At 44.0% G+C, this 27,012-nt stretch overlaps 1 protein-coding gene across 2 annotated transcripts in view; it reads left to right on the top strand.

Moving 5' to 3' along the window:
- Positions 1–24,019, top strand: part of EPHA5 (EPH receptor A5) — a 216,686-nt gene extending 192,667 nt beyond the window's left edge. Inside the window, exons 13-17 of one of the 2 annotated variants that reach the window (XM_060282232.1) lie at positions 3,925–4,134; positions 6,251–6,400; positions 9,012–9,205; positions 10,165–10,320; positions 23,765–24,019. In XM_060282232.1, coding sequence (XP_060138215.1) covers positions 3,925–4,134; positions 6,251–6,400; positions 9,012–9,205; positions 10,165–10,320; positions 23,765–23,870 — 816 coding nt within the window. In that variant the 3' untranslated portion in view covers positions 23,871–24,019. Of the gene's footprint in view, positions 1–3,924; positions 4,135–6,250; positions 6,401–9,011; positions 9,206–10,164; positions 10,321–16,461; positions 18,226–23,764 lie in introns of those variants that run through there. The other variant, XM_035135822.2, reaches the window with a different exon arrangement.
- Positions 24,020–27,012: the final 2,993 nt, after the last annotated feature.

The following is a 27,012-nucleotide window of genomic DNA, read 5'->3' as shown; positions in this document are numbered from 1 at the left end:
CCATCCAGGGGCCCTTTACTTTTTTTTACCTTACAATACAAGCAGTTCTTGCACCTCTGTAAATGACTATGCATGGCACCAGAACTGCCTTGATAGCAGGGGGGATTCAAAACTGTTGGTTTTCCTGGACCTCTCAGCCGTTTTTGATACCATTGACCAGGACATCCTCCTGGACCGCCTAAGGGAGATGGATGTTGGGGGCAGTGCATTGCAGCTGTTCTTCTGAGGGCAGTTTCAATCCCATGAAGAGACATTTGGGACTGTCACCAAGAGGTTTGGCGCATGAGGACACCAGTGTGGTGTAGTGGTTAAGAGTGGTAGACTTGTAATCTGGTGAACTGGGTTCAATTCCCCGCTCCTCCTCCACATGCAGCTGCTGGGTGACCTTGGGCTAGTCACACTTCTCTGAAGTCTCTCAGCCCCACTCACCTCACAGAGTGTTTGTTGTGGGGGAGGAAGGGAAAGGAGATCGTTAGCCGCTTTGAGACTCCTTAGGGTAGTGATAAAGTGGGATATCAAATCCAAACTCTTCTCTTCTCTTATCTTCTCTTCAGTGTGCTGTCGACGCACAACTCATATCTCTCTGTGCCATCTGAATTAAGAGAAGCAGTGCAGGTGGTAAACTGGTGTTTGGTGGCGGTGTCAGGCTGAATGTGGTCCCACGGGTTGAAACTGAATCCAGACAAGGTGGTGATTCGATGACTGAGCGGTTCTCAGATTTGGGTGTTGGTGGGCATCCTGTTCTAAACAGGGTTGCATTTCCTTTGAATTAAATGGTGGTGTAGCCACTTGAACCCCGCAGCTGCCAGGATTGCCTGTGTCCAGCTCGGGCTTCTGCACCAAGTGCAAGGCACTAGTTGCCTATTGTTTTCCTGGCTAAATTTAAAGTGTTAATGTCTGAAGCCCTGGATGACATAAGCTCCAAATATCTAAAAGAATACCAATCTGCCCGATAAGATCTGCAGGGGAAGATCTGCGGGTGATCGCCAAACTGAATGAGATTTTCAGGGAGGGCTTTCTCTGTGGTGGCCCCTTGCCTTTTAAATGACTTCTGAGGTGCAGCTCACCATGATATTGGCGGACATTTGAACCGGACATTTTAATTTCTGTTGCTGCTGGTGGATTTATGTTTAACTTTGGGTTTAGGCTATGTTTTTTTTTCTTGGATCTATGTCATTCAGGATCCAGGCACAGGTTTGGCACAGAAATTGCCTTGGTCACCCTCCACAATGACATGTGATTGTGTTGGACATGAAGAGTGTGACCCTGTTGATTCTCTTTGACCTCCCAGCAGCTTTCGATGCTGTTAGCCACAGTATCCCTCTGGAGTGACTGTCCAAGTTGGGTGAGGGGACTGCCTTTCAGCTCCTTTCTTGCTTGGATCCTGTCTTACTTGGATGGCCAGCTCCAGAGGGTGGCGTTTAGGAGATACGGCTCTGCCCTGTAGATTCTCCAGCATGGAATTCTGCAGGAGTCCTCTTTGTCCCCCCATGCTTTTTAGCACCTCCGTGAAACTGCTGAGTTGGGGTCATTCAGAGTCTTGGAGTGCGTTGCCACCAGTTCACTGATGACCCGCAGCTCTATTTCTCATTTTCGTCTTCTGCAGGTGAGGCGGTGGATGTGCCCAACCGGTGCCTGGTTGCTGTAATGGACTGGATGAGGGCCAGTAAACTGAAGCTCAGTCCAGACGAGGTGCTTTTGGTGGGTGGTTCTTCCGACTGGATGAGGCCGTTCTAGATGGCTGTTCTACCCTGAAAGAGTAGGCCTGTAGCTTCGGAGTTCTTCTGGATTCACCTGTGCTTGAAGCACAGGTGGCCTCAGGGTTGTTTGAGCCAAATGCCCCTTTGTGGACATGAACAACTTGGCTTCAGTGAACTTCTGGGCTGAGCTATTACACTGTGTTGTAGGTGGGGCTGCCTTTGAAGCCTGCTTAGATGCTTCAGCTGTTGTGGAATGCCAAGACCAGGCTACTCATGGGTTGCAGATTGTCAACACCAGTCTTGACACAACTGCATTGGCTGTCTATACATTGTCAGTCCAAATTCAGACTCTCAGTTTCAACCTGTGTTGCCTTATACAGCTGTGAATTCCCATATTTCATGGAATGCTTCTTCAACCAGGAACCTCCCTGCATCTGAGGACCATCCTTTGAGGGCTTTGTCTGAGCAACCAGGAGAGAAGCTCAGAGAGTACCAAATGGAAATGGGGGACTATTGTTTTGTTGTTTCTGTTTTAACTATTTATTTATGCTTTTATCTTGTGTTTTTATCTTGTGAACTGCCCTGAGACCTTTTGATGATCGGCAGTGTATAAAAACCAACCAACAAAGAAACAAACAAATGGGAGAGGAGGTTTTTGGTTGTGGTCTCCTGCCTGTCCTGTTCTCTCCTCATCAAGCCCACCCCCGGCACTTTCCTGACATATTTTTGGTGCAGACTTCCCCTTTCTCCTAGGCATTTAATGGAATATGATCAAAGTTGTGTCAAGACTTTATTCTAGTCCCACTGGGTTAGCGCTAAGTTTTGGCCTACTTCTTTCTTTGTATTTCTGTGGAAGGTGGTACTGTTTTATGCTTTTTTTGGTATTGGTTTGTCAGAAATTTTGATGGATGTTTTTAACAATTTTGTATTTTTTAAAACCCGGTTGTAAATTGCCTAGAGAATGCCCTGTGTTAAGCAGCTAAGAAATTGAATAAATAAATGGCATTTCTGCCCTGGAACCTTTGGGTAGAGCAGTGTTTCTCAACCTTTTTTGGGCCACGGCACACTTGTTCCATCAAAAAAATCACGCGGCACACCACCATTAAAAGACGGGGCAAATCCTGGGGGTTGGGAATGGGTGGGGGACTGAGGAATAGGGAGGATGAGGTTGGTGTACTTGCTGAGAGAGCCCTCGAGCATCGCCTCCGTCGTCCTGCCTGCCGCCAGCCCCCCGCTCCCTCCTGGGCTGGCCGCGGCTGAGCTGGAGCTGCTGCTGCTGCCGCCACCGTCGCCTCCCTCCGGCCTCCCCACTGGTGTAGCCGCCGCTGCTCCTTGGCGGCCCGAGAGCCCTCCCCGGCTGGCGGAGGAGGACGGTGAGGAGCCCGCCGAGGTGGGGCGGCTGCTGCTGCGGCTGCTGCTGTTACTGCCGCCGCTGGACGGGGCTGCTGCTGCTCCAGAGTCCCCGCCGCCCTGCGCCGCTGCCGCCGCTGCCTTCTCCATTAAGCGCGCAGGGAGAGCGCGAGGAGGCGGCCTCGGCCATGAAGCGCTGCCTCGCTCAGGGAGCGAGCGCGAGGAGATGACGAAGAAACACCCTTCGCGCCCTCGCGCCCTCCAGACTGACCCGGCCGGCTTCCTTTCCGGCGGGTCAGCGCTGCCTATTGGCGGCTGCAAATCGCCCTTCTCATTGCCTCAGGTTTTTATTTCAATATTTATACTCTGCTTTTCCATCCAAAATGATGCCCAAAGTGGCTAACAGTGATATATAAACATACACACACACACACACACACAAAAGCAAACAGTTTGAAAAATGACCTAACAATTTTTTAAAAAAATGCTTCACTACCCTATCAATAAAAAAAATTGATTCAGTATCTAATGAGAGAAATAACACTTTAGTTTACAAATGGTCTAACATTTGTTACTGTCTTTTATATCAACCTTCAGCATCTCTTTTCAGGGTGGTTTAAAGATCCAATAATAAAACATATTTTTCTAAGATAAAAAAAGCCTGTTTCTCTACATATAACATTTCTTTTAAAGAAGTATTTTATTGCTGTTTTATTATGTGTTACATTTTATTGCATTTTGTTGTTCGGGTGCCATTTTGCTGGAAGACTGGGGGTACAAATTTAGGAAATAATTTGAAGAAGAAAAATTAAACAAGATTTAGATCCAGGGATTCAGCCAATTACTTGATGTTCTCATTCTGTTCTTTTTACAGAAGAATGACGGGCAGTTCACCGTAATTCAGCTAGTTGGTATGCTGAGAGGGATAGCATCTGGAATGAAATACCTGTCAGACATGGGCTATGTACACAGAGACTTGGCAGCCAGGAATATCCTCATCAACAGTAACTTAGTGTGCAAAGTATCTGACTTTGGACTTTCCAGAATTCTTGAAGATGACCCAGAAGCTGCCTACACAACAAGGGTAAGTTCCTAGTCAGCAGCTGCAATGAAGCGCCTGCCAAGCTATGAAAAATGGGTGGAAAAATGCTAAAGTCTGGGCAGGGGCAGATTATCTGTAGAATGTCCTGAATGGGTTTAGCTAAACTATACAACCTTTAGAAGACATCTGTATAGGAAGTTTTTTAATGTTTGACGTTTTGTTACGTTTTCATATATGTTGGAAGCTGCCCCGAGTGGCTGGGACAACCCAATCTATCTATTTGATCAGGCATAGGCAAACTCGGCCCTCCGGATGTTTTGGGACTGCAGTTCCCATCATCCCTGGCTACTGGTCCTGTTAGCTAGGAATTATGGGAGTTGTAGTCCCCAAACATCTGGAGGGCCGAGTTTGCCTATGCCTGTATTTGCCTTCCTCGCGTGAAGGCAGTAAGAACTATGGCTCACTATTTGAGCGACCTGACGAAACCTTCACAAAGAAGGGCCTTCACACTTGCCCGCTTCCATTCCATTCCCACAGCATTTTTACAGGGTAAATTTTCCAACACTCCCCCCGATCTCCGACTCTGCCCGTGCAACAAGAGAAAGATAGATGATTTTATCCATTTTTTCTTTCACTGCCCCCTATATGACGCAATAAGATCAAGGCTCCTCATACTAATTCCTTCGCTTATCGCCTTGGAAGATGACCGCATGAAATTTCTATTGGTGGATGCTAACCCCAGGGTTACCCGCGAAGTGGCCATTTATATCTTGCAGGCCCTGAAACTCAGAGCTCTCTCGACTGGCTAATTTTCTCTAGACGCGGATTTCACTAAACATTCTCCAATGGCCAAAACACAGATGATGCATCCTAGTTTTTACCAAATTCTGTTTTATATCGCATGTTTTTATATCCGATGTTTTGTAAGTGTTTTTGATACATGCTCTGTATAATAGCGGTAGGTTACTGCTAGGATTTTTTATGTTTTATGTGTAATAATAATAATAATAATAATAATAATAATAATAATAATAAAATTTATTATTTATACCCCGCCTATCTGGCCAGGTTCCCCCAGCCACTCTGGGCGGCTTCCAACAAAATATTAAAATACAGAAATCCATCAAACATTAAAAGCTTCCCTAAACAGGGCTGCCTTGAGATGCCTTCTAAAGGTCTGGTAGTTGTTGTTCTCTTTGACCTCTGGTGGGAGGGCATTCCACAGGGTGGGTGCCACTACCGAGAAGGCCCTCTGCCTGGTTCACTGTAACTTGGCTTCTCGTAGCGAGGGAACCGCCAGAAGGCCCTCGGTGCTGGACCTCAGTGTCCGGGCAGAAAGATGGGGGAGGAGATGCTCCTTCAGGTATACTGGACTGAGGCTGTTATGTGCTATGGCCAACCGGCTAATGCTATAAAAATTTTGATTTGTATTTGATGATGCCACAATGCTGTACCTGATGGTGTTATGTTGCTGAATGTCAGTAAATAAAACCCCAAACAATCAAGGGATGACAATCGCTTGTTAAATTTTCCCGCTTTTACCATACAATATATATTTCAGAGTCTGCAGCAGAACTCCAGCTGCCTAGCAAGGAGTAATTGAATCAAGTACCAGTACGTCTGTTTCAAAGTGCGAACATGTAGATGGATCATTTTGGGCTTGACCTTTGCCTCCCCCCCCCCCCGTTTTCCTTACCAATTTGAATTCAGCGCTAGTCTGTCATTAACATCCCAAACCACAGGATTTGCCTGATGTGCAGCCATGACCTGAACATTGTCAGGTGGTGTTTCTGGTATTCTGGAGTCAGCACACTGTGCAGACGGCTTACTTGGATTCGCCGCCACTCCCACCCCCCCAACTAGCTACCATGACCTAATTGAGATGTGAATTCTATACATGTCCTGGTGTTCAAATGAAATTTAAACAAGCCTTCAGGACATGCAATTAGTAGTCAGCCAGCAAGGCACATATAGACTGAGATAATGTGGAAAGAGGCTTTCATGCTCTCAAAACAGATTTACATTAGCAATTCTACATCACTTTCCCACCCCATTCAAGCCAGAAAATAGTCTCCCTTGGCACTCTGAAAACAAAACAAAACCAACAGCCGCATTTTCTCAATCTGCTTTTTGTTTTTGTTTTTGTTTGCCTTCCTAGGGAGGGAAAATCCCAATCCGATGGACAGCTCCAGAAGCCATCGCCTTCCGCAAATTCACTTCTGCCAGCGATGTCTGGAGCTATGGGATTGTGATGTGGGAAGTGGTGTCTTATGGAGAGAGACCTTACTGGGAGATGACCAACCAAGACGTAAGTATTTCAGTTGCCCTTCCAGTTGCCCTGAAGCAGGACGCCACATGTATTCATGATTCCCAACACGTTTCGCTGTTGCCGATAAGTATCTAAAGCAGGCGGCAGGTCTGAAAATGTTAACTGTTGAATCCATGAGTAGGCAGGAGGGGCGGGAGAGAAGCAGCAACTGAATGGGCACATGAAATGGGCTTCTCTTCGTGCTTCTAGGTGATTTCTGTGCATGCTTTATTCCTGCACGTACTTCTGAATGGTGAATGTGATGTGCAGTTTAATCCACTTTTTTGCCTGCTAAGACCAGGCTGCAAGCCCAGTCAAGACCTGAAGGAGACAGATCTGCACCATGAATTTGTCACGGGGTCAAGGCCATTTGACGCCCTCCCCACAGCTCCTGTGGCACCGGCTTATGTCAGGCTTCAGGAAGGAGGCACAAGGTTATTGCAGGGTCTTAGAGCCCTCCTACCTCCTTCCCAAAGCCGAGTCAGCACTTGCTTGGCTTTGAGAAAGAGGAAGGAGGGTTCTAAGACTCTGTGAGAGCCCTCACACATCATCCCTGAAGCGGGACAACTGCTTAGAGGGCTTTGGGAAGGTGCCCTCCTCAGCTGCAATCCGATGTGACTGCACCGCGCTCACTGCCCTAAATCCGCCCCTGGGAGATGTTCACTGAACTACAACTCCCATCATCGATTGGCCCGGCTTGCTAGGATTGATGGGTGTTGTAGTTCAGCAACATCTGGAGGGCCAAAGGTTCCCCACACCTGATACGACATTGGATGTGGGAAATGTAAATAGTGGCTGGACCTAGCTGCCCAGTACTGCTTTGCCAAAGTTCAGCTGTTCAGTATGGCTGAGTTCTGAGTTGCACAAATAAAAGGTAAAGGGGCCCCTCACCATCAGGTCCAGTCGTGTCCGACTCTGGGGTTGCGGCGCTCATCTCGCGTTATTGGCCGAGGGAGCCGGCGTTTGTCCGCAGACAGCTTCCAGGTCATGTGGCCAGCATGACAAAGCTGCTTCTGGCGAACCAGAGCAGCGCACGGAAATGCCGTTTACCTTCCCGCCAGAGTGGTCCCTATTTATCTACTTGCACTTTGATGTGCTTTCGAACTGCTAGGTGGGCAGGAGCTGGGACCAAGCAACAGGAGCTCACCCCGTTGCAGGGATTCGAACCACCAACTTTCTGATCAGCAAGCCCTAGACTCTGTGGTTTAACCCACAGCGCCACCTGGGTGCACCTGGGTTGCACAAATACACAAACACAAAACACACACAAAACACATACACACACATGTTAGGATATGAATTTTGGAAACTCTCCTATTCCCCTTTTCGGGTAAGTGTAGTGGGAACACGATGCCAGTATTCAGGAAGGCAGGCATATCCATGGAAATCAAAGGGAAGATTTCACACATCCCTGGCTAGCCAGCCAAGTAGCAGCTGTTTTACAAAAACCTGGGGGAAATGCTCCCGCTCTCTCTTTGGAGCCCCTTTTATTGCCAGCCCTTTCTTTCAGTAGCGCAAACACACTTTATTGCAAAGTGAAACAACAAAGCCGGAACAGGTTCTCTTGGCAGAAACATTGTCATCCCATGAATAGGCCTTAATTCAGCATCCATCAGTATTATTTTTTAAGGATGAAGGGCTGTCATGGGATAAATGCATTTTTATTACTCAATTCAGAAACACTGACAGCCTCCACAGCTTAATCCTTGAGGGCCATGCATATTGCTAACCAGTGAGATTCCTCTGGGAAAAGAGAGGAGGCTGTGTGGTCTGTTTGGTAGTGTTTGAGCAGACCTTTGCCCATGAATGAGTATTAGGGAAGTGTGCATTTTCCCTTTTTAACATGCTTCAATCCCCCTTTTGTACTCCCATTCTGGGCAAGGGAGATTAAATGCAGATAGCAAGCAATGTGGATTATACCACACACACACACACACACACAGAGAGAGAGAGAGAGAGAGAGAGAGAGAGAGAGAGAGAGAGAGAGAATAAATGCTAACAAATGGGAAGGGAATTCTCATGTGCATTAATAATTGCCGCACAGAGCTCCAAGTTCAGTAGTCAGGGATGTCAACAGGATTCCCTGGAACTGGTACACAACAAGTCCTTCTTAAACACATATGCCATGTGAATTTACACTGCCCCACCTTGCAGGGCTGTTGCAAAGATAAAAAGAGGGGAGGGTAACACAAGCTTGAGCTCCTGGGAGGAAAAGATACAAATATATAATGTCATTCATGGAAAGAAAAATAAACATGGACAAAGCCACAAAAGCCCTTGATTTGATTGATTCCAACCTCTACTTAATAACCTCCAGGGAAGGAGAGTCCGCAACCTCCCGCTGGAGTCTGCTCCACTGTCAAACAGCTCTTATCATGCTTAACTCCATTACAATTTTCACATTGTGACGAAAGCTTTTCTGTTGATCAGTCTGCCATTGCTGGTATGAGGTAAAGACCCTTCCCCAACTCCCACCATTATTTTCCAAATTTACAACTTTTCAGACCTGTGAAATTATCAGAAAACATTTCGGTGCTTTTTTTCAAAGACCTTGTTTGCCTTCCTGAGCATTGAGGAAGGATGTTCTGGAATCTGCTTTGACCTCCCTTAGGTGATTAAAGCTGTCGAAGAAGGGTATCGCCTGCCAAGTCCCATGGACTGCCCAGCTGCTCTTTATCAACTGATGCTGGATTGCTGGCAGAAGGAAAGGAACAGTAGGCCCAAGTTTGATGAAATTGTATGCATGTTGGACAAGCTCATCCGGAACCCTAGCAGCTTGAAAACGCTGGTGAATGCATCAAGCAGGTACAAAAACCAACCCCAAAAGTCATGTTGTGTCATACTTTTGTCATGGTTTTTTCTAGGGTTATCTCATCTGTTGTGATCCCTAATTGGACTGGACTAGTTGAGGAGGGATGAAATGGAGGAGAAGCTTCAACAAGGGAGAATGAGGGGCTATGAACAAGAACAGGGCTGGCCCAACTATGAGACAGTCGCTTCAGACAGCAGAATTCAAGGGGGGGCCCTTGCTGCCCCCAGAGAAATGAGGGGAAGTGACAGTAGCTGCTTCCGGGTTCCGGCAAGGTCTTGGAAAACACCCCAAAGTACCATGAGAGCCCCACAAAATCTTGCCAGAACCTGGAAGGTGCAGTTTCAGAAATGAGTCTTCTGAAGGGGATGGCGAGGGGAGCCCGTGGGACACCTTCCCATAAACAGGACAAAGCTGCCATTGGCAAAGAACCAATAAAAAGGGTATTAAGAGTTGTGGGGGTGGAGGGGAGTTTCAGCCTCCCGAAACCACTATTTCCAAGCTGAAAAGTGAGCCTGCAGAATATTTGGGTAAACTGTAAACCACACCGTGAAATGCTCTTCTTATGTTAACATGTGGAGAAGCTGACTGGTCACTGCACGGTCAAACTTTCTTATTACAGTGGTACCTCTACTTACGAATTTAATGCGTTCCGAACGCACATTTGTAAGTCGAATCCCATAGGAATGCATTGGGAGAAAAAATTCGTAAGTCGAAGCAACCCTATCTAAAAATTCGTAAGTAGAAAAAATCCTATCTAAACCGCATCCAAGATGGCGGACGGAGCTCCATTCATAAGTAGAAACATTCGTAAGTAGAGTTATTCGTAAGTAGAGGTACCACTGTACTTGTTGCTGTTAAGTCCATGCAAAACCTTACCGGAAGTGCAACACCCAAATGAGGGTTTTTTTTGTGTTTAGGTTTGCCTTAATCTGTATCTTGGTTTCTTTTTTAGAGTTTCAAATTTATTAGGTGAACACAGCCCGCTGGGAAATGGTGTCTACAGATCTGTAGGGGAATGGCTGGAAGCCATCAAAATGGGACGGTATACAGAGATTTTCATGGAAAATGGATACAGTTCAATGGACGCTGTGGCTCAGGTGACCTTGGAGTGAGTAGATTTCCTGATCCTTTTCATTGAAATAAGGGAGAGACCTGTTGGTTCGAAGCCAGTTAGAGAGTAAAGCTAGAAAGTGAAGACTGGAAGCATTTAAGGGTTTTTCTTTGTTTTTCTTTTAACACTCATCCGATTCCAAGGCAGTTTCAGCATTCGTATCCTATATAAAATGATAACAGAACAATGAGATAGTTGACCTTACGGTTACCGTCAGCTGTTGACAAAGCAGCTCTAATAAAGTAGCACTTGAGTTTGGACGTAGCAACAGCATCCCAATTTTGGCACATGACTTGGCTTGTTTGTCATGTGACAAGGGCACTCTTGCTGAGTGCGCCGCAGTTAACGAAACTATGGGAGTTTTGAAGACTGTAATCTTCTTTGCAAGCCAGGAAGTCTTGATTCCACAAACACCTGTGGGTGCAGTGGTGGGAGGGGGGAAGGGAATCCACCCCCAATGTAATCTGGCCCAGAGCCATAGCTTCTTGTGGTGATGGAAACAATTCCAGGGCAGCTTCAGAGCCCCTATCTTTCTGAGGAGTTCTCCTGCAGTCCAGAAATATAGGGATGCCTCCATTTCTAGGAAGGAAAGATGCTCTGAGTATCCTTGGAGGTCTTGACACATGCAAGCCTTTGGGGAAGTGGGAGGAGGAGAACGTCTTTTAATTCTTCCCCACAGAAGCAGAGCAGTGGTCCCTTTAGGGGACGTTTCTGCAGAGAAGGAATCCCATGAGAGGAAAGCAGAAAGCAAAAGAACATACCGCCCCTGTATCTGAGACTATCAGGTGCAGGTGAGTCTAGCGCAGCCAGGGGACTTAGATGTCAGGTCCACCTCTGAGATGCAAGGGGAAAGTGTTAAGGTGTAATCCCATGACTGATTTTTAAAACTTGTTTTAAACCACCCTTACCTACATCTCAAGAGCCTGAAATGCAAGGGGGGTGTACCTTATTGATCTGCTTTTTAGGAAAAAATAATAAATTGATTCCCCCCTCTTTTCAGCCTCAGGAATTTTTTCCAAACTCATCTCTTTCATACAGTTCCTCCAGGCTCCATAAATTTCAGAAAACCCTTATAAATTTCACCGATTTGGGGTTTACTTTTTAAAAATGCTAAGGTTGCACAAATACCTCTCTTTTTTTAAAAAAATAAAAATAAAAACCCACTCTCCTTAAAGCAAACACAATGCCTGCTAGTAGATACCCACAATAGTCTTAGATACAGACAGAGGTGTGAATTGTTTTTTTCAGATTGCCTTCCATCAGAACACTTCTCCACAGTAACAGAGGGAAGGTTAAAGCACAAAGACCACCTTCCTTCCTTCCCTCCTTCCTTCATATCATATAGGGAGTCTATCACAGTTCCCTGGCTGTGCTAAAACACTTCAGTTTCCTTGCATCTGTATCAGATGGGGGAAGGTGGGGGAGACTGTAGAGAGAAATGTGGAAGCCATCTAAGATTCAGGGATCCACTCCGGCGGAATGAATCAATTCCTCTCTCCAGCAGAGCTCAGAAGACTCTGATTCTAAACAATTGGGGTGATTTTCTGTTCACAAATCATGAGCAGATGTCAATATTAGCCAGGTTTGCACATCATACTAAGCCAAACCATGGTGTAGCATAAACATGTGAGTGCACAAGCTTCAGGAGTGGACAGTTACTGCTTTGGTCCTCCCAGTTGTTTTGCTGCAGCAGACTAGACTTGGCCTGGCTTGGCATGTCAACCAAGCCTTGCCTGCTGGTTTAATTGTCTTCAAGTTAACCACAAGCTGTAACTCAGGTTTGTCCTATTGTTTAGGGCTCATGGTTTGTCCAGGAGAGCTAAGCCAAAAGCCTGGGTTTAGCTGACACACCCTTGGTTTAGCTCAGCGTAGCAGCGAAATAACCAGGGAAGATCAAAGCGGATGCAATCTCTTCTCCAGGAACCCTTGTGTTTTGGCTAAGCTTAGTGTGACTTGTGAACCAGACTATTGTTTAACAAACGTTGGGGCCTGACTTCGCTATTTTGAACTGCGACAAAATGCAAAGGGGCCTTGACTGAAGATTAGACATGGACACTTTAAAGTTGTGGATTTATTTTGCTCAGTATTTCTGTTTCCGAATTATATTTAATTTACCGGGAACTCTCAGATCCTCCTTAGGCTGCAGTTAACAATGGCCGGCATGGCCAGCTCTCAGAATTATCACATGGCACATGGCTGGGAATTTATGATTGATTTCCAATCCCTGTGGCAGAAATTCAAGAAAGGAAGAAAAGTTTAGATCTCCCTTCTTAAAGGATTAAAGGGGAAATGCAAAAAGATGTTGTGTGTTCTAAATTCTTACATCATACTTGTTCATTTGGAGTAACCTGATGCTGTCTCTTTTGTGTCACGGGTGGACCACTCCACGCAAGTATCGGGAAAATCTCTGCCATTCAGAGCAGGCAATTTGTGATTTGGGTCAGGTGTGTGCTGTATTTATGAATGTAACTACATTGCTCGGTTGGATCTAATCCTGTGGAATATCAAGCACTTTTAAATGGTCTAGCAAATGCCTTTTGCATTTCTCTTAAATAACATGTACATGTAATTGTGCTTGTATTTGACTTTAGCGTTTATTACAGTTCTGACACTTTGCTGCTTATATTTCCCCTCGGGTGACACAGAAGTGACACAAGATACCGAAATCCTGAAATGCAGCCTTTAGAATCATAAGCCACCTCCCGGAGGTGCTTTCAAAATCTTAACTTTCCATTGTGTGCAAACAAAACACAAAACACAATGTTATCAGCTACAGCCCCATTCATATCTATCAAGAGCTATTTTTTAAAATGTCAATCTACATTTGCCAAAAGTTAATTCATCTTGGAATGTGTCTGTTTCAAGAATGAAGCAGGATCCTCTGTGTTTTCAGTGAAGTTTAACCCTCACCAACCCAGATCTTACGTCCCTAACTCAGAATGTAGTCAAACCGGTTTCAGAAACTGTAACAATAATTATGCTGCAGTTTATTCTCTAGAACAGGGATCCCCAAACTGCGGCCCTCCACATAGCTGCCAAGTTTTCCCTTTTCTCACGAGGAAGCCTATTCAGCATAAGGGAAAATCCCTTTAAAAAAGGGATAACTTGGCAGCTATGGCCCTCCAGATTTTTGGCCTACAACTCCCATGATCCCTAGCTAACGGGACCAGTGGTCGGGGAAGATGGGAATTGTAGTCCAAAACATCTGGAGGGCTGAAGTTTGGGGATGCCTGCTCTAGAATAAGGACTGCATGATCCAAATTGTCAGAGACTAAAGGTGAATTGCACCAGGGGCATAGGGTGGAATCCAAGGCAAGTGAGTTGAACAGTGCTGCCTCAGAAATCAGTCAGACAAGCTAGTCATGACATTAGTTATGCCCCATTGATTTGAAGGTGAACTTATTGCAACTAGCTTAGTCTGGATTCAACTGAAAAACAAGTTTTATAGTTATCCTCTCTCCCTGGGGAATTGAAGTTCTCTCTAAGGGGACATGGGATCTTTGGCAGGGTGTTGTTTTTTTAAAACAAACAAACAAAAAAGAACTACAATTCCCAGGGTTCCTTGGGAAGAAACACCAATGTGATTTTTATAGCATAGATAGGCCCTAAGGGGGAGAGTTGTATTGTTATTGTGGTTCACCTTTAATCAACTGGCCTGATTAAAACTGGCCAAAAGAACGTGAACACCACCAAATGGAAGTGGCTAAACACACCTGTGTACAGCTAATTCCCATAATTCCTAGCAGCAACCTTGCTGCCAAAGGTACCATCTGAACTGGATCTAAATAGTTGCAAGATGAAGATGCCAGTATTCCTCCCCCCTCCACTACACCAGCATTTGTGGTGGATTTATTATGAGTTCTCAACCTCAGGTACTGTAGTGCCACACCAACTTTTCCCTCATTCTCTCTCTCCCTCAACGCCCCCCCCCCATGCACGCTTTTCTACCTTCATCTTGTCTACTCAGTCCATGAAGTAATGTAAAGTAATGTTCATGGACAGACAATAAGGAATCCAAATTTTGCTTTTCCATCTGAAACAAGGGGCTTTGGAACAGCAGCCTGCCTATTAAGCTGTAAGAACCGAGGTCATGGAACCAGGCTAAATTCCTTGGGAGTTCTGGTTCTCACATGGGCGGCAGAAGGAGGTAGAATCTGGGGTTGGTGCCACTTCAGACTGCTGGAAGAGGACCACGCTTTAAGAAAATGTTTCACCAAATCTCTCGGCAAATAGAAAATTAGCACATTGTGGTGGAAAGCTTTCCCAGCCACCTTCCCACCAGTCTAGTTCTGTACTTGTAAGAAGTTCGTGAAAGTCACACACACACACACACACACACACACACTCCTGCAGCCTAAACTGGCACTGTACTCTCTACCATCACATTCTCCTCCATGTTTAAACCAGGCTTCAGCCAGTGTCGGACATAGCCTTTCTCTCAGAAGATGAAGAGAGCGTAATTGTATTCTTTGTGTTATGTCCCAGCTGGACTTGTCCAACAGAACTTCCTGGTAGATGTTACACTGAGCTTCTGACAGCTCCTCGACTATATCAGCCAATACTGAATTGGGCCATGTTCATTTCAGGGGAAATTTTGAACTAGGCAAATTTAGCTGTTTCTCTGGCATTTATTTTGGTCAGCATGAGGAAATCCAGAGACCCTTGAGAGGCAAACGACACATGTATGGAGATAAAAAGATGTGTGGCTCTTATTTCTCCTTCTGACACATTTGTTGCCTACAGTATGATGTGGGACTCAGTCTTGGTCTGATCTATCTACCTTAGATCAGTGTTTCCCAACCTTGTGCCTCCAGATGTTTTGGGACTACAACTCCCATCATCCCTAGCTAGCAAGACCAGTGGTCAGGAATGATGGGAGTTGTAGTCCCAAAACATCTGGAGGCACAAGGTTGGGAAACACTGCCTTAGATGACCTCTGGAGTACAGGATCTTAGAACCGGTTTACATTATACATTTTTGTACTCAGGAATTAATAGCCTTTGGATTGGAATGGTAAGATTCACACATGACAACATTCATAAATGGTGAATGTGTTTCATGTGCATTAGTCTCACAGGCAACTTCAGGTAAAGCTTCATTTTTATCACAGGGAAGCCCAGCTATTTAAATGCACAGTTTATGTGTTGGAATATTTATTTCACCATTTGAGCCCAGTTCTTTTGAGAGTTGTTTATACATCTTGTCACTGATGTGCTTCTGTTCTTTTTCCTTAATGCTAACTGATTTTATCCAGATTGTTGTTTTAATTTTGGTACTTTTATCCATACAAAAGAATTAATCCTATTACATTAATAATTATTTTACATATATAAAAACACCAAAATTAAACTACAGCCTCCACAAAATCAGTCAGCCAATTTATTTACTTTTTTAAAAAAAGAATAGAAGCATATCACTACCAAAACACGCAAACACAAAAGCCTAAATTTATACTTCCTTGACTTCAATTAGCTATTCCAATTTGTCTATTTAACTTAAGAAGGCACCAATACTTTCCCATTTGGCTCACTCAGTTCATGGGGGAACACCCAACCATAAATTTTGCACCCGAGTTTTAAAAGCACCATTTGGGTTTTATTATTGGCAAGATCCGCAAGGCCCAGTTCAAACATAAAAGCAGAAGCAAGAGCTACAGATCACACCTGCATCTTTATTTGTCCCAGCTTGTATATAATTTATAAACTGGGTCTCAGTGCACGCAGTTGTAGATCTTTTCATGTGAAAGGTAGAATTGCTAGACAGTGTGTATGTGTTTTGCTATTACCGCATTTGACCAGATGATCTGCTTTTGACAAAAACTGCAGGTAGCTGAGAAATGAAATCCTGGACAGTATGTGATTTTGAGGGCATGCCTATAATGCCCCAAAGCACATATTTTCACACCTAGGGGGAAAAAATCAAAGTATATTAGCTATTGCTTCATTTGACATAGCTAACCTAAGCCAGAAGAAGGTGCAATTTCAAAGTGGAAAGAGTGGGGTTGTGGTAGTGGAAAGAGAGACTCCATGAAAAGTATCACCTCTTTATTGAAACCCTTAGCCTCCCCCAGAATTCCTCAGATGCTTCATTTACTGAGAAAGCCCTCCCAAATTCACTTTGAATTTTGTTTGATGGCAGCTCTAGGAAAAAGGCCACACAGTTAAGAACACTGGGCCAGAAACTCCACTGGTATAAGTCACCTTCATCCCTTTGAAGCCCTCACAATTCATATCACTTGGCCTGAGAACACAGTTGTTGGGAAAAGGAGAGCCCCCCTCATCTGTTCATATGCCTCTAAAACCATGAAGGACCTTCAGAATTTTCCGGAAAACCAGACACTATGGTTAACAGCTTGTTTGGAAGAGGAAAAAAAAACCTATGGAAAACATGTTGGGTTTGAATGTGTGTTGTTCAGTGGGGGCAAATGTTTGTTTTGTTCCAGAGCTGGGACTTGGGGGGATCGGATGAGAACCAGAATTGAACTGAATTTTCAAACTGCCCTGTTAAACCCTTGTTTGAAATTAATGTGCCAGTACTCCTGATTCCCAAATCTGATATCATGACATTTCAGCCTGCTTAAGAAATGGGTTGGAACATAACCTAGAAGAGGAGGCTGGTCCTACAAATAATGGAATCAGTCTCTGCGAGAGGCAAATCTATGTGTCTTTAATACACTAGAAAAGTGAGTGAGCCAGTATAATATTATGTCATCCACACCAAGATTTTGAAGTGTCTGGTGGTTTGGGGTGCCTCTCAGGGTGAGTGTCCAACATAAGACGCCTTCAGGGGGGCCTTGGTTTGTGCCATTAAGGAAACTGAGCCTTTTGGAGATGTCTTAGCTGTCAGCTCAAAACCTGAGTCACCTGAAACAATTTGAAAATCTTGGTAGTTTCCTTGCAATAGTCCAGTCAGAATCCCACCTGCCAGCGAGGCCCTGTCAAATGCATGCTCTCAACAAATGCTGCCTTTCAAACAGTGGCAAATTGAAATAATCATAATTACGATGGGCTCCTGTGGCTATTGCCCCAAGTCCTGTGCTCTGTTCAGGCCCCATCCGCAAAGGCCTGATCTTCAATATGTTCCAGCATTTTGCCATGTAGTTCTAATCCTAGCGGAGGAGATGGATATGTCCTGTTTTCCACCTGGATTACCAGACTGTTACCACAGCAGAGAGAACAACTGCTTTTTCTAAACATGCGGACAATCTCCTGTGGCTTTGAGTCTCTCTGGAACCTCTTCCCTTACTCAGCAAGGATTACATGGCCAGAACAACCCTCAAGAATAGCTAGATCATGAGACTGGCCACTTTTAGTCATATACCTGACTGGACTTAAATGGCTAACAACAAAAAGGTGGACTTCTTCACATCTCCCTTTTGAAAGATAACGTACTCACTGAATCTCAGGACACCCTGTTGCTTGTCATCCGGTGGACGGCTCTGAATATCTGTAACAATATGTGTGTCTGTTGTGTTACATTGTAATTGTTTTTCTTTCTTTTAAAATAAATGTTTATTTATAAAATAAAATAAAATCCCTCATCACTCAATGGGAAAAAAAGAGAGATATACATCAAGAATTCACCGGCTCTTGCTTTTTATTCCTCGCTCTTCATTCTGTAACATGGTAATTATTATCAAGAATTATGTTGCCATGCTGCTGCCGGGAAGGGGATAAATAACAAGAGCAGATGAAAACGTTGCGCAAAGAATTCTTAAGGATGGGTGTGCCTGAAAACTATTCCTCACTCTGTAAGCAACCTTGGTGATTTGACAGAGTTACTCTTCCAGGGTTAGGGCTCCCCTTATTCCACTTTTCTAACTTGCACGCCATGTCAATTGCTAGTTATGGAAACCGCATTCAAAACACTACCAAACCCTTTCTCACATAAATAAAAAAACTGATAACAACACAAACAACGTAACAGGCTGTATGTAACTATATAAATTCTTTTTCAATGTGATTTAACATATATCAAAATATATGGTTCTACAGACCAACTTATCGTATAAACGAAACATAAAAGTCCAGCAGATAGATCAGGAAATACAATCTATTCAGTTCTTATATTAGCAATATCCACGGTGTGGAATTCTTATATTGATCTTGTAGTGTTCTACGTGAAGCTGCTTTTAAGAATTCTAGCGTTCCTTTTATGCAGGTATCAGACGAAAAACTTGGAAGAATGGCACATGCAGAAAATAAGACAAGTATTCCAGGGTAATTCCTTGTTTCGCCCAGCCGGGCTTTGTCAGCCGTGCATACTCTGGATTATATAAACAAACATAAGGTAAAGGGACCCCTGGCCGTTAAGTCCAGTCGCGGACAAATATTATGTCATTTTATACAAAACCAAGTAACATAACACGCATACTAAACAATAAATTTACATACCGTATTCTTGTATATCAGAGACATGGAACCCTTGTCTTATTTTCTGCATGTGCCATTCTTCCAAGTTTTCCATCTGGTACCTGTATACAAGGAACGCTAGAATTCTTAAAACCATCTTCATGTGGAACACTACAAGATTGATGTAAGAATTCCGCACCATGGCTATTGCCAATGTAAGAACTGAATAGATTGTATTTCCTGATCTATCTGCTGGACTTATATGTTTCGTTTGTGATAAGTTGGTCTATAGAACCATATATTTTGATATGGTGTTGAATCGCATTTAAAAAGAATTTATATAGTTACATACAGCCTGTTATGTTGTTTGTGCTGTTATCAGTTATGGAAACCAGACAAGTTGAATTGCTGGGGAAACAGCCAGCGGAACATGGCTCCATATCTGCTAATTGCAAGTGCAGCTAGCCCTTTCCTGGGGGGTGGAAGGTCGCTCCTCTCAGGTTTTGAAACCAGTAGCTTGCCTTAGCTTGTAAAGTTTAGCCTTGATGAAGGGTGAGTGGGAAAGACATACTTGAAAACCAACTGAGGTACGATTTTGCTGCTTTTCTATGCACACCTGAGTGCATCCCACGGATTTTTATGGAGTTTTGTTGGTTTCCTGGAGATGGATAGGTTCAAATTTTCCTTCTGCTATGTATTCGCTGGATGGCCTTAAGCAAACTACTCTTCCACCACTTACCCTTGCACCTACAATATGATAAGGATCATTGAGATAACTCACGAGTACTGTTTTCTACTCTAATTCGCTCCTCCCCAATGCTGCTTTAAAGCAAGAACACAGGGTTTTGTCTCTCTCAACTTTTGCATGCAACCCTTAATGGCTAAATAAATAAGGCCTAGCTGTATATATTACAATAAATTCTTGAGTCTGGTCCAGTCTAGTTGCAGGATACTTTAACATTCCTTTTATCCAGGAAGGTAGCATAAAGTGCACTAGCTCCTACTTTTTCTAATTCAAGTATTTGGATTATTTCGGTTTACCTTTTTTTTTTTTTAGTTTTTAAAGGCACATGGCTGGATCACTGCTTGCTCACTTTGTACCACACAATGGGGTGGAACATAACACAAGGCAGAGGGGTAGGTCTGATGTTGCCCTGGAACATTCTGTTGCCTTCCTTTCCCCTCAGCTTATTATGGGACGTCATCAGCACATTGGACCCCATGTTGCATGACCATGTTTTATCCAATCCATTGTGCCTTTGGAGCAAACACAGAAACTTAATATGTGATATATTTCTCCCTAGCAATCAATAAGTAACAGATTTTTTTTTCTCCCTACTGTACCAAAAACAAAAAAACAACCGTTCTCAGTAATATTTTTTTTTAACCAGCTCTAAAGAAATTGGACAATTGGACAATATCTTCTTCCTCTTTTGGGCCCCAAATACAGAAATACACATATCCCAGTGTATATATTCTCTAAACATGTTGTGGGTATTCTTTGAAACCTCAAAGCAATAAGTCCTTTCATCATTGCACCAACAGATAATTAAAAAGAAGACTTGAAGACAATAATCTGTTCTAACAAAGTAGTAATATGGTGAGAATTGCATAGTTTGAAGGTAACATTTAATTAACGAAAAGCCCCTCTATTTTAAAGCTGTAGGAGTAATAACTTTAAGAAGATGAGGAAACAATCCATGCTTAGAAGAGCTTCATGTTTATTAGCCCAGTTTTATACAGATCCATTAGAAGTTTGCTAATAAATAAATAAAAGAGGGAGAAGGAAACACATTTTGGGGCAACCTTGTTATCTGGTATATCACTTGAAGCAAGAAAATATGAAACTGGGGCAATATTGAAGAAACCCCAGGCTCCAATCTCATCCTAGTAACAGGAGTGCCATGAGGTAGGTTTTTAACGCAACCTAAAAATTACAATTTTTTTTGTAGTTTCCAGTTTAGCATTTGCCTGCCCGCACCCTTCTCTACCATATAGCACTCGTGGGATGAAGCCCTTAAGAGCAGATGGTTCTAAATTACCTTCTGTTGAGCAGCCAAAGTTTAATGTGGCCTACGTTACTTGCCCTGCCCATGTATGGAAGCCAAGGTTATCATTTTCTAAGAATTTGAGCATAAGAAATCCAGTCTGGTGCAGAGTTGCCAGAACAATCGCCCAATTTTCAGCTGTAACACACACAGCTTCGCTAAAGTACTATTGGCTGAGCCATTTTCAGAACTCAGTAGAAACCTGGAATGAGAATAATCAGAGTCCTAAAAAGTTGGTAGTTAATGTTACTATAAAACCCCGGCATTCACAGGCGTGAAGCTGCTTGTGTTATTTCCTGATGCTTCACTGCGCCTTCTTGTATAGAACTCTGTGTACCTGAGGCTTGTGCGAAACCAAAAACTGTACTAAATCCAAACAAAGGGCTTACCCCAAGCAGACATGTTCTAGAAGTCTGACAATGAGATTTTGATATGGAGGATTTTGCCTGAGATAAGATTCCTTGTTAGAGTGTTAAAAGTATTCAGCACATCATATGCTTATAATGCAAACAACGTTCAGAAGCCGCCTGGTTATATTTCGATTTTTATCTGTTACTTAACTTTCTGGCATTTCAAAGGATGCATGAATCTTCTTGAAGGTTTCACCTGAAATAGTCCTCTTGGTGTAGTTTTGTGTCACTCATTCAGTTACACATTTGCATCCTTGAAGGTTCTTGGGATATCCTGACCATGGAAAAGGAAGCTGAGGCTGTGGAAAGTCACAGCCAATCCTTCTTAGATAGATGAGCTGTCTGACCTGAACTGTGGTAGTTTCCTATTTTCAGGCTCCAAAAAGCAAAATACAGTGGTAACTCGGTTTAAGTACACAGTTGGTTCCGGAAGTCTGTACTTAACCTGAAGCGTACTTAACCTGAAGCGAACTTTCCCATTGAAAGTAATGGAAAGTAGATTAATCCGTTCCAGACGGGTCCACGGAGTACTCAACCTGAAGCGTACTTAACCCGAAATATGAGTGTAATTGGTTCTGGAAGTCCGTACTTAACCTGAAGCATACTTAACCTGGAGCGAACTTTCCCATTGAAAGTAATGGAAAGTGGATTAATCCGTTCCAGATGGGCCCGCGGAGTACTTCAACTGAAAGTACTTAAACTGAAGCGTACTTAAATTGAGGTATGCACTGTAATGACATGGCTGGGAAAAGGGAATTGATATTTGAGGGGAAAGTGTGTGTTTCCAAAAAAGAAGAAGAAGAAACGGGCACTTTAAAATGCCTTATGGTGGAATGCACTTCCACAGTCTTACTCCCCCAAAGCTAGCAAAAGTGGCATGTTCCATCAGATGCTGCAACCTCATTCACAAGTCTTTAAGATGAGCTAGGAATGGTGCCCATGACTGCTCTCTAGACCTGGGTACATCATCACCCTCCTTCTGACACAGAGGCATAGGTATGTGGCTGTCTTCCTGCAGCAGCTGACTTGGGATGGAGCAGAGTCCACCTACTGAATCCAGTGCTCCAGCCCTTGCCTTTCACAACAACAGGAAAAGAAAAGATGAACAGGGTAACCTAAGGTTACCAGGTTTCCCCCCCCCCCCCCCAAGAATCTGTGGACACTTTTAAAAGAGAGAGAGAGAGAGAGAGAGAGAGAGAGAGAGAGAGAGAGAGAGAGAGAGAGAGAGAGAGAGAGAGAAAGTTATTTTTAAAAAGAAGTAGTATCTTCTCTTCTGTGGTCTCCTCTGTTGCGCTGTCTTCCTCTGGGCCCCGGCCTGCTCTCTTGGAGTACTAGCCACCCTGGAGTAGGCTCGGCTCGGGCCTGGGCTTGGCCACATGTCCTTGCCCTCCCGGTGCTCTCCTACCTTTCCTCCTAAGCGGCGGCGGCAGTGGTGCAGCAAGGTAGGGACTTCCCTCTTTTTTCTCCTCCCTCTTTCTCTCTCTTCCTTCTCCTTCTCCTCTCCTCCTTCTCCCTGAGTCGGCTCTGGTTTTTTTTACTAGTACCGGAGTGCCACTGGGCAGTCGACTGGGTGGCTGGGTATTCTCGCTCCCAACTCAATTTGGGTCATGGGGGGGGGAGGTCAGCAGCCCCCCCAGTTGACGCTGTGGGCGTCCCCAGTTCTCCCTTAGCAGTGGCGGCGGCAGCGGCAGTCTCAGCAGCCTGGTAGTGCAGTTGGCTCTAGCTGGCTTCAGGAGCTGCTCACTGCCATGGCGCCCACCATTTTGCCTTGCTGGAAGTCTCCATATGATATGTCTTGTGCTGTTGAACCAATCACGGAACATTCATTCCCTACTAATAAATCTACAACACTTAAAATATAAATCCCAGGACATTAAATGAAATCTGAGGACATTCCAGGGACAGATTTTGTCCAGGGACAGATTTGTCAATCCGGGGACTGTCCCCGAGAAACAGGGCCGTCCGTAACCATTGGGTAACCCCCCTGTGTATGTTGCTCCTCTTACTTGTGCCATAGTTCCATACATACTCAGTTGCTCTGTTCCCCATTCATGAGGGGAGCAGGCCGAGAAGCCATGCTCAAAATGGGCAAGTACCCATTCAGCCTCCCTTCCTACAGCTTGAAAGAAACAAACAAGACTAGTTTATACATTTAGCAGAACTGGGTGGCAAAGCTTTCCCTGGACTGTGCCATTGTGCTTGAATATATACCCACAAAAACTCTACCTAGCAGGGGACAGAGGATAGTCCGTAAAGGAGGCATTTCAGAATAGATCTTCTCTAACATAATACCGGTACATGGAGAGAGCTTGTTCCTTTTATCCACAGGCACCATCACCCAATGGGCTATATGAAAACTTTTCTATTTGATCCTACTGATGGTATAATATAGCCTATAATAAGAGCAAGAACCCTTGTCTTCTGCTACACTGGACTTTTCTGTTGAAAGGGAAGAGGAGGATTTCCTCTCCAAATAATCCTTGCATTTAATGTGAAACACATGGTATGGCTTAAAAGCAAATGGATGTAGACAATGAAGATATATATCTATATACACATGGGTAATTGTCAAGAGCAGCCACCTTACTTCTGAATCTACCCTTTGGAATCAATGTCTGCTTTCTTCATGCAGGGATTTGAGGAGTCTTGGAATCACTCTTGTTGGGCACCAGAAGAAGATAATGAACAGCCTTCAAGAAATGAAGGTCCAGCTGGTAAATGGGATGGTGCCATTGTAACTTTCAAAAATTATTATTTTTTAGTATGTCACTTCTTCAAGTGATCGACCTTGCACTTTGTAAACATAGACCTGACATTTATTTTGACAACAACAACAACAACAAAATGAAAGCCAGTGCTTCCTTTAATGCAACAGGGAGACACAGGCCTCAACCACATAATTTAGAATCAGTGTTAGAACCTAACTTTCTTGATGAAGTTAATACAATGTGCGTAAAAAGTGGAAATGGGTACCGTATATGGCATATACGAAGTTAACCATTTTCTTCTGCTTTGACAACAACAAAAACCTTTCCACCACACCTTGTCTGTACATGAAGAATATATCTGAGTACGTATACATTGCACCTTTAAAAAAACTGCAAAAGGCAGCCCATGTTAATACTTCCAAGGACTTACTTGAATTGAAACATTTTACAGCCATTTGCGGGCTCCTGAAAGCTGCAGTTCACCGAAGTTTGCTTCAAGTCTTAGGCATCGGCGGAAGAATATTGAAGAGCAATATTAGACTATTTATTGGCAGAGGTTTCTGGTTTTGTACATTTTAAAGGATGATGCTGTTGCACAGCAATTAAGCCCTAAAATCATTGTACAAACATTTTCAATGTTCAATGCAATACAGGGTGTGTTTTTCTTCCTCCTTTTCTTAACAGATTTCCTTTTCGTAGCTGGGAATTCGACCCACAATCAGTACAATGTATATAGGTAATATTGTCACACCCCAGATACGGGGCTCCATCTTTTTCATGCTATCTATTTGCTTTTGTTTTTACTGCTGTTTGGTTATGATGCAGGTAACATTTTGCCATAGCACAGATTTTGGAATTGGATCGAGAGTTCGGCTTCCTGAGGAATCTGCTCGCATTTGCTGGGTTGGGGGGGGGGAGCAGGTTTCTGGCACTTGTGTTGTAGGTATATCCTTGGAAGCTGGGAAGCATGTAGACAATTCATTGCAAAACCTCAGAAGCTGGGAGGTGTAGCTACACACAATTTCAGGAAGGGAGGTGGGTTTCAGGTCTCTTCCTAGCTTCTTGCGGCTTCCGGAAGCAGAACCCACTGTGCACATTCTGCCAGTGCACAGCATTTATAGAGGCTGCCGAATTAGAAATACTGGGCACAGAATAGTTTAAGCACAGGGCACATACAGCTCCAGTAATACCGGGAAAATTCTGTCCACTGTGGCATTTAAATGATTATATTGTTGTTATATTGCTTTTTTAAAATTGATTTTAAGTGAATACCGGACAGGCCAAGACCCTTTCCTCCAGTAGTACAATCTGGAAAAATTGCTTTGCCTAGATCTGGGAATTCACGCTGTCTCGTGTGGCTCTGGAAAATGCAGTGACTTCGTAATGGCCATAATCAGGTGCCAAGAATTGGCCGGTCTTCCTTCTGGATTCCTTGCTGCCTCTTGCAACTGACTGTTACCACCCTGAGCACTCGGGATGGGCCCAAGCGTCGCAGTGCAGCGGTGAAGGGAAAAAAAGCATTATTGTTGGTAAAGGTCAGCAAACTGCTTCCAGAGTAAATAATACATATTGAGTGTATTTCACCTCCCCATACTTAGATCAAGTATATGCTCTAACCTGCTGCTGAATATTTAGGATAAGGAAAATAGTTCTGTTTTGTTTTTCTTCTGTGGGCTAAGGCAACTGATTCAGCGCAACATACAAGAATGGGGCTGTACATGGAAGAATTCTTTGCACCTTTGGGAATATATTCTGCCAAAAGAGCCAGCCCCGTTTTAGGATACGAAAGGCTGAGAGGGGGGAGCTGTCATGAAGATTGTCTCATCCAGCCTTTTTCCCTACCAGAATCTCCTCTGCAATGAAACTGAAAAGGGGATTTGGCTGGTCTTTTTTCTTTAAGGTCTTCGGCCTATATTCAAAAATGGTAGTGGCAAACCCCAGGCCGGCAATAGTAGCAATATCAGTGTCGCCATTTGTATTTATTTATGTATTTATTTATTTGCTTGTTTATTTATTAAGTTTGAGTCCCCTCCAGCACAAGAAAAGCAGCGCTCGGGGAAGCTTGCATGAAATCCTAAAATGCAATCAAATACCCTTTCATAAAATGAAAAGGCACAAAGAGAGAGAGAGAGATGGTCGCCAAGTAGTATTATGAAATGGCAACAGGGACTGCACAAGTTCTGCCTACAGTTGGGGGGTTGCCATTACTGAGTGCTCCGCTAAATGATTAAAAACACTAAAGAAAATGACCTGGAAGTTAAAAGAGGGAGGTGGAGGAAGGCACAGAGGCCACAGGAGTAGCTTGTCCAGCTTCCTGTGCAGCAGGAAAATACATTCTAAGTGGCCTCATCCACACTATATTTTTAAAGCACTATCATACCACTTTAAACAATCATGGCTCCCCCCAGAGACTCCTGGGAACTGTAGTTCGTTTAAGTTGCTGAGAGTCTTTAGGAGATTGCCTAATCCCCCTCAGAAAGCTAAAATTCCCAGTGTTAAACCACTCTGGAAATTGCATCTCTGCCAGGGGAATACAATATACATATTTATGAGATCAGGGCACTTGTGAGCAAAACTGACACCGAAAAACTCTGTGCGTTCGACATGGAATAGAGAGGTTTAAATAAAGCCACGAATATCCTGAGGTAGAAATGGTCTTGCCTAGAACCGGCCCTGAAAAATCCAGCAACTTCAAAACGGCCACAATGGCTGTCATGTCTTGAGAACGGGAGCATTCTCTCTAGGTTTGGTTTTTGCCCCCTGAAACACATTCTTATCCACCATGAGAACTTGTGGTTGGTTGGACTATACTTGAATAAAGAAAACCATAAAGAATACGTTACAAAATCTAAAGGAGAGGCCTTCCATTTTGTACGTTTGGGGTAAGCTCCGGTGGAGGAAAGTTCTGTGATTCCTAAAGTCATATTCGTGGCAGGCTAGGCATTCAGACGAATTGTGCATGACTTCTTGCACTCTATAAGCCAGTGCCATTAACTGTAGGAACAGGCAGGCTTTGTAGTATTGTGATGTATGGGATCACCTGGAGCAATCGTGTCATGATCTCCTTCCATGGATATCCCAATCACAGGAATTGCTCCAAGACTCATCCAATGGCCAAACAGTGCAGAAAGGAGATTCCCAGCGGAATACTGTCATGCCTATTTCAGAGTTT

This window comes from Zootoca vivipara, chromosome 13, assembly GCF_963506605.1.
Source record: "Zootoca vivipara chromosome 13, rZooViv1.1, whole genome shotgun sequence".
NCBI classification, from domain to species: Eukaryota; Metazoa; Chordata; class Lepidosauria; order Squamata; family Lacertidae; genus Zootoca; species Zootoca vivipara.
This window is presented reverse-complemented; position numbering and strand designations above follow the sequence as displayed.